The 15,683-nt window shown below is 35.2% G+C and overlaps 1 protein-coding gene across 15 annotated transcripts in view; it reads left to right on the top strand.

The window, feature by feature from the left end:
• The window catches only part of Myo3a (myosin IIIA), a 235,689-nt gene that overhangs the window by 75,207 nt on the left and 144,799 nt on the right, over positions 1–15,683 (top strand). For all 15 annotated transcript variants that reach the window (XR_005730475.2, XR_005730474.2, XR_013426693.1 and 12 more), the window contains 2 exons: positions 8,781–8,857; positions 13,993–14,138. Coding sequence is in view for 11 of the 15 variants with exons in the window: in XM_078023283.1 (XP_077879409.1) it covers positions 8,781–8,857; positions 13,993–14,138 (223 nt within the window). In the remaining 4 variants the exon portion in view is untranslated. The remainder of the gene's footprint in view (positions 1–8,780; positions 8,858–13,992; positions 14,139–15,683) is intronic.

Raw genomic sequence — 15,683 nt, 5'->3', positions numbered from 1 at the left:
AGACCAATGGTACAGAATAGAGGACACAGAGACCAATCCACAAAATTACAACTACCTTATATTAGACAAAGGTGCTAAAAGCATGCAATGGAGGAAGGATAGCATCTGTAAATCCATATGCAACAAAATGAAATTGAATTCCTTTCTCTCATTGTTACCGCTGTTGACCGGTGACGAGTTCTTGCTCCCCGATGTTGAAGAATAACACCAAAGAAGCACGCCGAGGCAAGGTCAGAGTAGAGATTAGAAATTTATTAAAGGACAGAAGAAAAGACTTCTCCCAGAGGAAGAAGGGGACCCAGAAGGTGGAATCCGTGGAAGTGCAGTTGTCTCCCCTTTTTATAGTTCTTTCAGTGATGGAATGTAGGTTGGAAGGCCTGAGGGGTGGGACACAGGTGGGCCAAAGAAGTAGTCTGAGCAGGAAGGACTTTTGAGATGGGCTTATCACTTCTCTGGAATGGGCTATCTCCAAATCTGTTGGGGGCTGTTCATTAACACTTCTTCCAGGTGGACTTTGGCCTAGGGTCTTTTCAGGACTTCATTAACATTCCATGAGTCGTCCTGTATTTTCCCTGAGTCATTCCCAGCATGGCCTCCATTTTAGATTTCACTCGATTTTAGACCCGATTTACCTAACTACACTAACTACCTAACTTTAAATCTGGCTTCATTATCATGCACAAAAGTTAACTCAAAATGGATCAAGGAGCTAGGAATCAAACCAGAGACTCTGCGTCTAATAGAAGAAAAAGTTGGCCCTAGTCTCCATCTCGTGGGGTCAGACTCCAAATTCCTTAATAGGACACCTATAGCACAAGAGTTAAAATCAAGAATCAACAAAAGGGACATTCAAACTAAAAAGTTTTTTCTCAGCAAGAGAAAATATTAGAGAGGTAAATAGGGAGCCTACATCCTGGGAACAAATATTTACCCCACACACTTCAGGTAGAGCTCTAATCTCCAGAGTATACAAAGAACTCAAAAAATTAAACAACAAGAAAACAAATAACCCAATCAACAAATGGGCTAAGGATCTGAAAGACACTTCTCAGAGGAGGACATACAATCAATCAACAAATACATGAAAAAAAGCTCACCATCTCTAGCAGTCAGAGAAATGCAAATTAAAACCATTCTAAGATACCACCTCACCCCAGTAAGAAAGGCAGCCATTATGAAGTCAAACAATAACAAGTGCTGGCGAGGATGTGGGGAAAAGGTTACACTTGTACATTGGTGGTGGGACTGCAAATTGGTGCGGCAATTTGGAAAGCAGTATGGAGATTCCTTGGAAAGCTGGGAATGGAACCACCATTTGACCCAGCTATTCCCCTTCTCAGACGATACCCAAAAGACCTAAAAAGAGCATACTACAGGGACACAGCTACATCAATGTTCATAGCATCACAATTCACAATAGCTAGACTGTGGAACCAATCTAGATGCCCTTCAATAGATGAATGGATTAAAAAAAATGTGGCATTTATACACAATGGAATATTACTCAGCACCAAAAAATAACAAAATCGTGGCATTTGCAGGGAAATGGATGGCATTAGAGCAGATTATGCTAAGTGAAGTTAGCCAATCCCTGAAAAACAAATGCCGAATGTCTTCTTTGATATAAGAGGGGGCAACTCAAAACAGAGCAGGGAGGAAGAGCTAGAGAAGAAGATTACCATTAAACAGGGATGAGAGGTGGGAGGGAATGGGAGAGAGAAGGGGAATTGCATGGAAGATGGAAGGAGACCCTCATTGTTATACAAAATTACCTATAAGATGGTGTGAAGGGGAAGAAAGAAAAAAAGAGAGAGAGAGAAATATGTTACAGTAGATGGGGTAGAGAGAGGTGATGAGGGGGAATAGGAAGGGGATAGGAAAGGCAGCAGAATACAACAGACACTAGTATGGCAGTATGTATAAATGTATAACCAATGTGATCCGGCAATCTGTACACGTGGAAAAATAAGAAATTCTTACCCCATTTGAATCGAATGTATGACATGTCAAGATCATTGTAATGTTTTGAGGAACTAATAAAAAAAATTTTTTTAAAAAGTTATATAAGATAAAAAAAAGTTTTTTTTAAAAATGGAAGACATCATTTTTAGGGTTCTGCTGAGAAACAGAACCAGCAGAATGTGTGTATGTGTGTATGTGTGTGTATGTGTGAATATGTGAATGTATGTGTGTGCCCATGTAAAATATGTGTTTGTGTTCATGTGTATGTGTGTGTGTGCATGTGTGTTTGTGAGGAGAGAGATTTATTCTAAGAAATTGGCTCACAATGCTAGAGGCTGTATAAATCTACGTTATAGACAGTAATTTGTTTTACTTAATATCCACCAAGTTAATTGTTAATCTGGTCCAAAAAGCACCTTCACAGAAATACCTAGAATAATATTTGACCAAATATCTCTTTTTCATGGTCCTGCCAAGTGGATATATACAGTTACCCATCATACTATCTTAACATTAGTTACAAAAATGGCAGAATTAAATGACGCAATGACCCTTTATGTTGACAGAATTCTATATTCTTATAATTTAAATTCTCATGCTTGTAGAATTTTGTTTATAAGGGTTTTTCTGTGTGAATTATAGCACATCAAGTTCCCTACAGTTAGAACCCACATATTTGGTATTTCTACGTTTCCTTAAGACCCCAAGATAAATCCTGAGTGCACATTTCTCTCCCTAGAAGTAGGACTTATGCAATAGAGAATAAAGTTGCTGTGTAGCCACCCAATAGACTAGGAAGCTTTGTTAGATGGGGCTAAAATGGCAAGAGAATTCCTTAGCAAAGCAAAAGGCTGAAGAATCATTAACATAAACCTCTGTAATGTCTCCATGGCTTTGACTTTTAATGGATTATTGCCCTCTTTCCTGGCCTATTTGCTGTTCAGCCCTGATCTCTTTTTGGCCTCCGGTGCCTTTCCATCTCCTTTCACTATCCCAACTTTCTGCCTGGAATTTTCCACCATTCAGCATCTTCTCTTTTGAGACGATTATGTAACTATTTACTTGGGTGACTTATTCCATTCGTTACTCTCTGGACAAAATGATTTTTCCTAATTTTTTTTTTTTAACTTCCTGAGGCTACTGGACTCATACTTTGGATCCCTGTGGTGTTTTAAAGTAATTTATGTCAATCATTCTTAATAGACTTTTGCATTTTTCCACCTTCTTAGCTATTTTTCCTGTGAGAATTCATGCTAAGTAAAAATGCCGTTTGTCCTCAAGGAAGTGACTTTTCTCTCAGCTTCGTTTTTAACCTGAAAATGAACAAGTTAGAACTCATGACCGTCCAGTTGACTTTTACTTTGAATCTATTAGGTTACGAGGGCAAAGTGATCTTGAGGTTTCATAGGCACTGTAGGTGCACTTAGAAAACATGGAATTTAGTAAATGCCTTCCTCTGTCACCCTTACAGAGTGAGGTGTGTGTCCTGTTTTTAATGTAATAGTCATCTAATCTCAAAATTTCTTTTTTTTTTAAACACATAATCTCATTTATATGTGGAATCTAAGAAAAATTGACTGTGCAGAAGTAGAGTCAAATGATGGTTACTAGAAGCTAGGGATAGAGAGTGGGGAGGGAATTGGGAGTTACCGGACAAGGTAGTTTCATTAGGTAGGAGGAATAACTTTTGAGGTGGATTGCACAGTGGGGTGTCTAGAATCAATAACAAGGTATTGTAAATTTCAAAATGTCACCACAAAAATGTCAAGTAGGATGATGTATATGTTAATTTCCTTTGACTTAAAACATCACATTGTTCTCTGTATGAATATACTAAAATTATGATTTGTCAATTAAAAATAAGCCAATTGGGAAATGAGACAGTTCTTTAAATCTATCCACGTAAGTGGCCGATAAATTCATGAAAAGATGTTCAATATCCTTAGTCATTAAGAAAATGCAGATCAAAATCATGAGATAGCACCTCATATTCACTAAAATGGCTGTGTTAAAAAGACAGATAAGAACAATGTTGGTGAGTGTTTGGAGAAGTTGAAACTCTTACACATTGATGGAGGTTATTTAAACTGGTTTACCCCTTTGACAAAGAGTTGGGAGTTCTAATCTCAACATTTCTTACTCTACCTAATTTCATTTCTCACTTAATTTGGTTCCTTTTGTTTTCTTATTGATATTCTGGGATGAATCTTTATTTCTACCATTCCTTTACTTCTACAGAAATCCTGTTTTACACCAAATGATATATGAAATGCAAAGAGTGTTATAATTCATCACCCTAGCGCTTCTTAGGCCAGTGGTCTTTGAAGGGGAATCAATACTAGCCTGTGTGTAAAACATTATTGGAGTTCAGGAAGAAATAGTTACACTTCTATCAGATTGCTATTTTAACTGAATCCTTTAAAATTATAATTAGTACTTTTATGAATGTGTATATTAATATGTTAGTAAACATATAAAGAAGCATCTGTCTCTGCATCTGCTTACAGTATGCTGCTTGAATTTTTCTTATTATTTGGGATGACTGACTCAAGATCTTAGAGGACAAATGTGTTCCTTAGATTTTTTGGGGGGAGGGTGTTATTGGGAGTTGAACTCAGAGATGCTTAAGCAGTAAGCTACATTCTCAGCTTCTTTTTATTTTTTTGAGTCAGGGTCTCGCTAAATTGCTGAGGCTGGCTTTGAACTTTCACTCCTCCTACATCAGCCTCCTGAGTCTCTGGGATTTCAGGTGTACACCACATGTCTGGCTTTAGAAAATTTTTAATCTCATAGTAATATAAATATACAAATTTACTGCACTCTCATATAAACATAAAGCCTCATGACTCTTAGGCTTTATTAACCCATGACTGACTATTGCCCTTGTTAATTTACTATGTTAGTTATAAAATCACTAGAGCTTTGTATTCAGGGTTGCTTGGTTTTAATGGGAGAAACTAACTCTGACCAATAAGAATACAGAAAGAGCAGTAGTTGGCTCACAAAATCAAAAGAGAAGCAGGTGATGTGGCCTGCTAAGAACAGAGCTGCAGCAGTGCTGGACCTCAGGAGTAGGCCCAACCCTATGTACCCCAGGGCCTTGCTTTGGTTGACTCAGCTGTAGTTACCTTCCCTTCATGAGTGTCTCCACTCAGGATTTACATTTCCAAGAAACAATGTGACAGTCTATCTTCAGCTACATGCCACACCCTAAAAATTATTTATTAACATCCTTCCTTATATCTCCTGTGATCTTTCCCAACCATTCATGTCTATAAATCCCAGCGCTAGGACATCAATACTGTTAGACCAGGACGCAAGAAAAGACCACTGACTCCAATTAAAATCAAATTAAAGCAAGCTTATTATTTCGACCGGCTGGGCTGCCTCTTTCCTCCCAAAACGGCAGGAACAAGACAGCAACCCCAGCTTTCCTGCAGCCCAGCTTTATAGCCCAGAAAGTTACACAAAGGGGGGAGGGTTACAGATAACAGAACTCTGACAAGCATCACACTGATGGTAATTTACATTTTTTGCTGGCCCCAACATCAGAATTTATGAGGACCATTAGAGCCTCAGAGAGGGTTGTTGTCTGGCCAGGGAAGGCCAATATTTATGAGGTGTCATTAAAGTTTCAGAGAGGGCTGCTATCTGGTCAGAGAGCCAGGCATGGGTGAGTTCAAGGCACGGGCAGGCATTCCAAGCAGGTTCAGAATTTGCAGTAATTTATAGTAAAGCCGAAATTATCTTTTCATGGTTTTGTGTCAAGATGGCTCCCAATTTTAAGAAAAGATCAGGTTGGGTCTATCCTATCATACTGGCTGGAAAATGCTGATTCTAATGATGTCATCTTCATATCCAGAAGAGAGAGAGAGAGAAAAAACTGTTGGTTGTGAGTGTTTTTTTCCCTCTTTATACCTTCAGGAATAAAATATGAAGTTTTTTTCAGAAATAATTGAAAGCCCTTAGAATAAATTTTAGAAAGTTCAGAATAAATTTGAAATTAATTTTTCTTTCCTGCTCTATATCAATGACTTATTATTCTTTGATACTATCATAAAATCCATATTTAGGCTGGGGGTGTGGCTCTGCAGTAGAGTGTCTGCCTGGCATGCACAAGGCCTTGGGTTCTACCCCCAGCACGACCAAAATTAAAAATAAAGATAGAAGAAAATCCACGTTTAATCATTTTGGCCTTTAGTTTATAGGGAAAAAAGATGGAGATTAAAATTTAACTTTTTTGAAATATAAACTGCCTGGATAGCATTTTGGAAAAGAGTGATAATAAGTGCTGATATTGTTTCTTCAGATACTCTCTTGTAAAATGTTTAAGGGAGAAACTTCAAGTGTTGATTTAGACAATCATTTTTTACAATTTTTTTATTTGTTCTCTTTAGTTATACATGATAGTAGAATGTATTTTGACATACATACATGGAGTATAACTTCTTATTCTTGTGGTTGTATATGATGTGGAGTTACACTGTTCGTGTATTCACATAGGAACATAGGAATGTTATGCCAATCATTCTACTATCTTTCCAATTCCCATCCCCCCCCCTTCCTTTCATTCCCCTCTAATTCAGTGAATTTCTGTTCTTCCCTCTGTCTCCCTCCCCACTTATTATGAGTAAGCATCAGCATATCAGAACATTTGACCTTTGGTTTTGGGGATTAGCTTATTTAGCTTAGCGTGATAGTCTCCAGGTCCATCTATTTACCAGCAAATGCCATAATTTAATTGAAGGGTACCTAGGTCAGTTCCATAGCTTAGCTATTGTTAATTGAGCTGCTATAAACATTGATGTGTCCATCTCACTGTAGTAGTCTGATTTTAAGCCTTTCGGGTATATGCTGAGAAGTGAGATAACTGGGTCAAAAGGTGATTCCATTCAAATTTGAAAAATGATACAGGGAAGGTGTTTTATTTTTAATGAAATTTTTAAAAATTCATTGAATTTTGAAGCTCATCAATTAGGATAGGATTTATGCATAGAAGGAGAAAGTCAGTAAGGGATATATCTAACATGGAACCAAAACACCCAATGTCCAACTATCGCACCATTGAAACACCCATTTGGCCAAATCTAGCCTTTAAATTTCATGGTGAAAGTTAAATGCCATCTTGAGGGAATCAAATATACCCCCATTTTAAATCTCAATCATTGTCTCCCTCTACTTGGCTTATTAGATAAGCAGCGAGAGCCTAATACTAATGGGACACGTATAAGGTACTTGGCAAAGCAGAGAAATCAATGACCACTCATGATTTGGGTCTATCCCATCAAGTCCAGAGCAGGTCAAGGGCAGGAGCACTGTACTGTCCCCCTTGCACGAGGAACAGGAGGATGAAAATTGAGAGGAGACATCTTATTTCAAATTCTCATGAGGATCAGTGATGTTTATGTCTAACCAGGTAGCAGTAATAGAAATACGACATAATGTTTGGTTGTCTCTTCATTATAGCCCTTCATTTTGTAATCTCTACAAAGGTAAAAGAAAAGAAAAATGAGGCAAATGGTCATTTTTATTAATGTATACACAAATAACTTTTTAAATAAAAAACTCTGCTTTAACGTTTTGAAAAGATCAAGTGGTTCACAAAAAATACTTATATACCTAGCATCGGTGGAACACATTAAATATGTGATATGTAAAATATGTGCTATATACTAACAATGTAAGTCATTATTATTAAGAAATCATTTTTCACACTTGTTTATTTTTAAGTAAGAAAATATTCTGAATTGCATTTTTAATATTCTGGCATACAGTATAATTGTTCTCAATGTTACTTTTTTATTTGTGAAATTGAATACTCAGAACAATTCCATTTAAATAAATAGAAACAAACTGGAAAAAAAAACCACAAAAATTGGAGCTGGGGTTGTGGCTTAGTGGTAGAGCACTTGCTTAGCAAGTGTGAGGCCCTGGGTTTGAGTCTCAGCACCACATATAAATAAAATACAGGTCCATTTACAACTAAAATAAATATATATTTGAAACAAACCCACAGAAACAATTTTAGTTAAATTGGAGTAAGAAGTTCTGGTGTGCTACTGCATGGTAGGCAGACTGTAGATAAAGATAATGTACTGTATATTTTGAGTGTTTTCACCATAAAGAGATCATAAACATTTAAAGAGATAGATAAGATCAGATATTATTAATCTAATTTGATACAATCTATAAATGTATCAAAACATCACATGATACCTCATAAATATGTGCGATTTTTATGATTTTATGTATTGGTTTAGTATAAATTTAAATTTAAAATCACTGATTCTATTAATGATGTTGGTTTAAATGTTAGATATAGTTATTTTAAAACTTGTAATTTGGCCAAAGTTGATAGATGGAAAATAATTTTATGCACATTTACAACTTAACTACTATGTGTATAAAATCATATAAAACATTTTAAAATTCCCCAGATTTATTTATGGGGAGAGGAAGGAAGAAAAACAATTATATGCCAAAATATGTAATTAGAGTTCAAATAGTATAAACTGTAGAGCATCATAGGAAGTAGAGATTAGTATGATCGGAAGAAGATTAGAAGCCAAAATGGGGAAATAAGACTTGAAATAGGACCTTGGGCAGGATTTAGATATGAAAATAGGAAATAAGAGAATTATTCTGTATTTTGGTTATGTAGAGATCCTGATTCATTCTTCTTTAAAGTGAGTTCAAGTCCAGTGACAGCTTTGAGGGAACAGAATTTTAATATTCATTTGAAAGAAAATTTATAGCAATCGAAATCACTTTACAAGGTTAATTAATGTAAAAGGTAATCTCTCATCTCTTTCTTCTAGGCGTGTCTGCACAGCTCACCAGCACCCGGCACCGTCGGAACACATCCGTGGGAACACCATTTTGGATGGCTCCTGAGGTCAGAGTTTTGAGAAAGACAGTGTTCTCACTTCCCTTTTCATGTATACTGTATCTCCACAGTATTTTGGAATACCACAGAAGAAAGGGTGCTTTGTGTTATTTAAACATAGGATTTTTGCGTGTGTGAGAAAGAACACTGGAGGTGCCCCATAAATGAGCCACGAATAAACGAATGAACAAATATGAAGTGGAATGAATGAGTCAACCCAATGAGGTAGCAAGAAGCTACTTGCAGTTTTAATTTTTCATTAATTTACTTCGTGGTTTAGCATGTATCTGTTATAGATTTGTATGTTTTGTTTTTAAATTAGAAATATGAGAACCCTTGACTTTGTTATGTCAGATTCAGGTCCATTGACCAATATATCAAGTTCCCGTATTGTTCACCCACTTGGGGTCAGCTTTAGTAGATTCTTTTCATCATGATGTGAGTGAAATTGTAGATAAATTACTAAAATAGTTAAGGGAAAAAGTGTTCAGTTACATCTTCCCTCCGCAGTCACTGTTTTAGTGCCTTCTGTCTTTTTCGTTATGTTTATCAATAAAGAACACTTATTTTTGAAAATCCTCTCTGCAACCATTGGGAAAAGCTCTGCTATTTACCTATGGTTTTCTAGAGAGTGAAGGAAGCAGAAGCAATTCAAACACTATATTAATATTGCAAAAGCCTCTAATTAAATTTGGCATTTAAATCCTGGTATAATCTTTTTATTTGAATACCAATTCAATTATTTTTTATAAAAAGTTAGAATGTATACATACAAAATAAGGAGAGAGAATTTACTATTTTACAAGACTTTATGAAAATCCAGCAGATAAAAAAAAAAACTTAACAGGGGCTAAATCTGAAAATAAAAATATAAAGTGTAGTCATTAGCAAAAACAGAATTGAATGGAATCTCAAAAGAGTTTCTTTAAGCTGGGCGTGGCACACACCAGTAATCCCAGTGGCTCTGGAGGCTGAGGCAGGAGGATCACCAGTTCAAAGCCAGCCTCTGTAAAAGTGAGGTGCTAAGCAACTCAGTGAGACCTTGCCTCTGAATAAAATATAAAATAGGGCTGGGGATGTGGCTCAGTGTTTGAGTGTCCCTGAGTTCAGTCCCTGATACCCTCTCCCATCAAAAAGAATTTCTTTAGTATTTTTTTCTGATATCTCTCTAATGTTTTGAATACTTGTAAAAAATTAAAAATAGTGAGAAGTCAATAAAAATGTAGTTTTCTACAAAATATTTTGCATCTTGTTAGCATGTATTAATAATTAATATGAATAATGCAGCTTATGATAGTTATGATTAATACCCTAGTTATGTTTTATGTTAATTTATAATAACAAAGCCATTATCACATATTTGAGTTTGCCTTTTAATAAAAACAGTCCTTAATGTGTAATTAGTAAACAGTCATTTTTATGTCATTATTTATTATTAATAAACCTACAATAACTGTAAATAGGGCTTTCTTTTAACAAACTCAGGTTATTATAGAGAAGAAAAAAGGCACCCTGATGTTCTTCCAAGCTGCCGTATAAATATGTGCTCGAGATTTTGTGCATATTTTATTCATCTCTCTAAAATAAGTACTTTTTAATCTTGAAGACTGTGTTTTGAATAATCAGTTTCAAGATGCTTCACATAAACCACTTCTGTCTTATTAATGAAATAACTAATGTTTATGTTATTGAATAATATATATTTTTGACCCTAATTGACATAGAAGTATTTCATTGTTTTTAGGGCTTCAGAGGCAAGCTTGTTGAAATAAAAAAATCCTTAATTTCTAATGTTTTAAAATCAGATCTTTATAGTTATACATAGTAGCTGGGTTCATCTTGACAAATTCTTGCATGCATGGAAGTCGATTGCAGTTTATGAGCCCCCCTTTCCCCTTCCGCTCTCCCTCTTCTCTCCCATTGCCTTTCCTCTACTGGATTTCCTTTCTCTTGTCTATTAATTGATACTTGATTGGTTCTTTGTATTATCCTATCCTTTCCTCCTCACTTCCTCTATTTTACTCTAGCTTCCACATATGAAAGAAAACATTCAATCTTTGAGTTTCTGAGTTTGGCTTATTTCACTTATCATGATATTCTCCATTTCCATCCATTTACTGGCAAAAATGGCATAATTTCATTATTTTATGGCTGAGTGGAACTCTATTGTGTGTGTGTGTGTGTATCACAATTTCTTAATCCACTCACCTAGGTTGAGTCCATAATTTAACTATTGTGAATTGTGCTGCTATAAAGGTGGATGTATTGTCCTAGTGTTTAGATCTTTGGGGAAAATGCCAAGAATTGGGATAGCTGGGTCATATGGTGGTTCCATCCCTAGTTTTGTTTTTTTTTTAGGAATCTCTATATTGCTTTCCAAATTTTTTATATTCATCTGCAGTCCCACTAATAATGTGCAAGTGTTCCTGTCTCCTCACTACCTTGCTAGTATTTATTGTTGTTGGTATTCTTGATCATTGATTTGACTTTTTTTTTTTTAAAGTCTGCTTCCAAGGTAGTATTGTTGGTTACCTAAAGCTATCCTTTCCAAACTGGAATGCAGATGTGCCAGGGCAAAGGGGTCAAGGGAACTGACTACCATGGTAGGTGACCATACACATTTTGTATGAATGTGTATACCTTGGAGAGTTCAAGGGGTGGTTTAGGTAAAGATTCTAGAACAAGCACAAACAAGAGATGTCCCAGGCAAACTGGCACATAAGTTCACCTGAACCTATGAGGACATATTCCTAGACCACATTTCTAAAGACACAGAATTATCCTGAAGGAACAATTTTACTAGAAAAAAAATTGGTATGAAAAACATATTATTTTTATGCTAAGGCAAAGATATGGAACAGAATGGAAATTTCATGTGAATATGTTTTTAAATTTGTGATGGTCTTAAAGAGCTATAATGCATAGACTATATAATCCACCTAATAATCATGTACAATGTTACAATTTTAGTGTACATTCAGAGGACTGTGAATGTGTAGTCATCACCATCATCTAAGTTTAGAACATTTTTATTGCCCTCTTGTACTTTTAATGAGCATTTCTCATCTCCTTTCAAACTCCCCTACCTTAGGCAAACATTAATCTACTTTTGGCTATATGGGTTTACCTATTATGAGCATTTCATATAAATAGAATCATACAATATGTGGCCCTTGTCTGGCATCTTTCATTTGGTTTAATATTTTCAAGATTCATCCATATTATAGCATTTATTAGCATGCTTTTTTGTGGCATGCTAGTATTTGATGGTAAGTATATACCACATTATGATTATCTGTTCTTCAGTTGAAGAACATTTAGGTTGTTTCCACATTTGGGCTCTCATGAACAATACAGCTATGAATATTTGCTACATGAATTTTTAATGTAAAATTTGGAACTGTTATGCTTTCTCCTGGTTCTTCAGGCTATTCTCTCTGACTTTTAGCAGTTCAACCTTGTGCAATATTAAAAATATTTTGGTAAGAAAGTTTGAGAAGCCCTGTATAAGATGATGTCCCTAGCATATTAAGTTTGAAAACAATATTGCCTCTCTTTCTTTCTCTCTCTCTCTGTATATATATTTTAAATATATTACATATAGTATATATTTGTATATTTTATTATGCATTTTATATCTATATTACATAACATATCTAATTACATAAATATATATTTACATGTATTATATTTATGTTATATGGAATGTATATTATACAAATAATTTGTGTCTGTATTTATTAGTGGCCTTCAGGTGGCTAGGAATGGATCAGTTCATAGCCTTCATATGTATTTGCCCATGAACTTGCTGCCCAACCCAGAACCTGAACATTATTGGCACATTTGCTCCTGTCTCTTCCTCTATCCCATTTTTTTGCCTCCTCTAGAGAACTGTTGATTTATATGTTGTACTCATCATTACCTTTCTTTTATTTTATTAAAATCATACTTATATATTTATATTTAGGTGATTTCCTGTCATTTTATTACTTTTAGTGTCCGGTAGGAAGAAAAACTTATTAATGAGGAATTCACCCTTCCTAAGTGAAATGTGCAAAGACTACCAACTCAACTCCAGTGTGCCAGCACGAGGGGTTTTTAAATGTGTTGCATCTGATTTTCAGCAGAGCCAGAAAGATGAGAAATGTTCCCGACAGGGCCTTTAATTTCTTTCACTTTACATATAATTTTAAAGTACTGAAGTTAAGTGATATAATTCTTATCTGCCATTATCCAAAACCATTTGTTATTTTTCTGGTAGGTTGGCATTTACAAAATGTAAAAATTTTTAAATGTAAAAAATGGTTTTCAAAACTATAAAGCTGATTTCCTTTTTGTGATTACTGATGTAAACAGCTGTCATTTGTAAACTATCTGTGTCTGTAGTTACACATTTAGAAATGAATTATGATGTATTTAATGCAATGATTTTTTTATAAAGTAATACTTATAATATTGCAAAAAAAATCCAGTTTCTCGTGTCTCTCAACTGTATACTTTGGTTTGAGGCATGTTTTTAAACCTTGTTGCAGTTCTACAATTTAATGTAGCCCAGATAAGCTGCTGGTAAATCTTTATCAATATTTATTTTTATTCAGGACATTTTTTTAAGTTAATGGATTAAACCTTTCTGCATTCCTCCAACCTCATTCCTCCCTTGGATACTCTTGCCTTCTACTTGCCAATAAGAATCAGGGCCATCTAACTAGACTGCCTTAAGATTATTTTCCTTGACTTCTTTCATTTTTAATTCTTTGAAAATCTGTACTTTATCTCTGTCCAGGTGAATGTCTCCTTTCTGTCATCAAATGTTTATTGAGTGACAGCCACTGCACAGTCTTTAGATGTGTAGTTGATCCCATTACATTCCTTTGGGGACATGCTTTCTTTCTAGTCTTCTTTTATATTTTCAACAATATTCCTTTTAATAGTCTTCTTATATTTGCAAACCTGCTAAGGTATTCTCTGTTCTCAGAATAAAAATACTACTACATAATAAGTTGATTGCTTATTGTACTATTAAATTACTTCCTTTACTTATAGCAATCAGTCTTCATCACTTGAAACATTTAATCTTTATTCTAAATGTTAGGGTGCAAGCTTGTTAAAGTCACACACTTCACCTTTGTGTTGTCTTCTCTTAGGTGATTGCATGTGAGCAGCAATTAGATACCACTTACGATGCCAGATGTGACACTTGGTCCCTGGGTATAACTGCCATTGAGCTGGGTGATGGAGATCCTCCGCTGGCTGAGCTGCATCCCATGAGAGCACTCTTCAAAATACCAAGGTCAGACAGTCAGCATTAGGTTCAGTATCTGCATCCCCTTACTCTTCCTTGAGCTTCTGGCTTCTCATCTTGCTCATCATGGAAATATTCAGACCTGTTCAGCAAATTGGGAGCAGAGTGACCTGGAATATTATTCTGCTTCTTCCAAGACTATCTTTGTTCAGTAGTTGCATTTCCCTGATTGAAGTAAAAGAGTTTCTCTTGATAATCAGTGTGTCTTTTGCTAGAATTTGAACTCAGAAAATAACACTCTGACTCCTTATCCTTTCCCCAGTGAGTCAGTGAGGCACCCTGGAACTGATTGGTGTAACAGTGATTTGCTTCATCTACCAATCTAGAAATGTTTTACTACTTGCTAAGACTTCTCTTTGTTCAGAACCTGAAGATAATATTGTTAAAAAATGATAAATAAAATTTAGTGATAAAATACTAATGATTTAAAATATGTCATTATAATATGATATAGACTAATACCCTCTTTAGAGCCATGAAAGTACTGTATAGACTCTGCTCCTCTGGTGTGTGTAGCAACATATCTTCCATGGGCTTATCCTATTACTCATTTCTTTAAATATTGCTTTATCTGTCTGTTGGTTAGTTCTAGATGTTTCAGAAAACAAACGTGAGAATATTGCTTATCTTAATTGTCAATGTGTCATTTTTGAAGATGTTAAAGTCTTCAAAATGCCTGGCACCTTAATTCTAATAGAATGCATAAATACAGCCTGTGATGACAGGGACGGCGGCTGAGTGGTATGGTAATATATTACAGTCTGTTATTACACTATCTATTAAACAAATTTGTGATCTCCACACCTGAAGACACAGAATCACACATACAAAGTCCTGGGGAGGAAGAATTCTTCCTAAAAGAATAACACCAATGTATTCTATTCACTCCCCAAATAATCCATTTTAAATATTTGACATGCAGTTTAATTCTTATAACATCAAAGCATTTAAATTTGTTTTTTATTGCCCTTGAATTTCCAGTCTATCTGTAGGTTCTGAATTATATTGCTTTAGGTATATGGCAACTTTTACATAATAATCCCAATGTTATTTCAATTCTTATTGTTTGTGAACATATATTACTTATTTGGTAAGTGGGGAAACAAGATTACAGAAAAGAGAGGAAAACTGTCTGATTCCAGCTTCAAGACATCTTGTTGAATTTGAGGAAAACAGGGAAAAAATCTATATTGCTTACACCCTATTGTCATTCTTAATTTAAATGAAGCTCTTTATTTCCTGAGCCATTTTGATTGTGGTTTAAACCATCATATTTAACCTAATATTATTAGTCTTGGTTATAATGCCACCTTGGAGGAAGGGTGACAGCTGTTGATTCAGATATACAGTTACATGGTTGTTGGTAGCTCAGTATTATGCAGTTTGCCAGGTGATTCTGGAAACTGCATCATATTAATTATTTCTTATCATTTCTACCACCAGTATCTCTCCAAAATGAAAGTCTGAGAATATTGACTGTAGACATAGGTAAGGAAAGATATCTAAAAAGTTACCCAGTTCCGAGTGTCATGA

Source organism: Ictidomys tridecemlineatus, chromosome 10 (assembly GCF_052094955.1).
Source record: "Ictidomys tridecemlineatus isolate mIctTri1 chromosome 10, mIctTri1.hap1, whole genome shotgun sequence".
NCBI classification, from domain to species: Eukaryota; Metazoa; Chordata; class Mammalia; order Rodentia; family Sciuridae; genus Ictidomys; species Ictidomys tridecemlineatus.
Note: the sequence above shows the minus strand (reverse complement) of the source record. Positions and strands in the feature narration are given on the sequence as shown.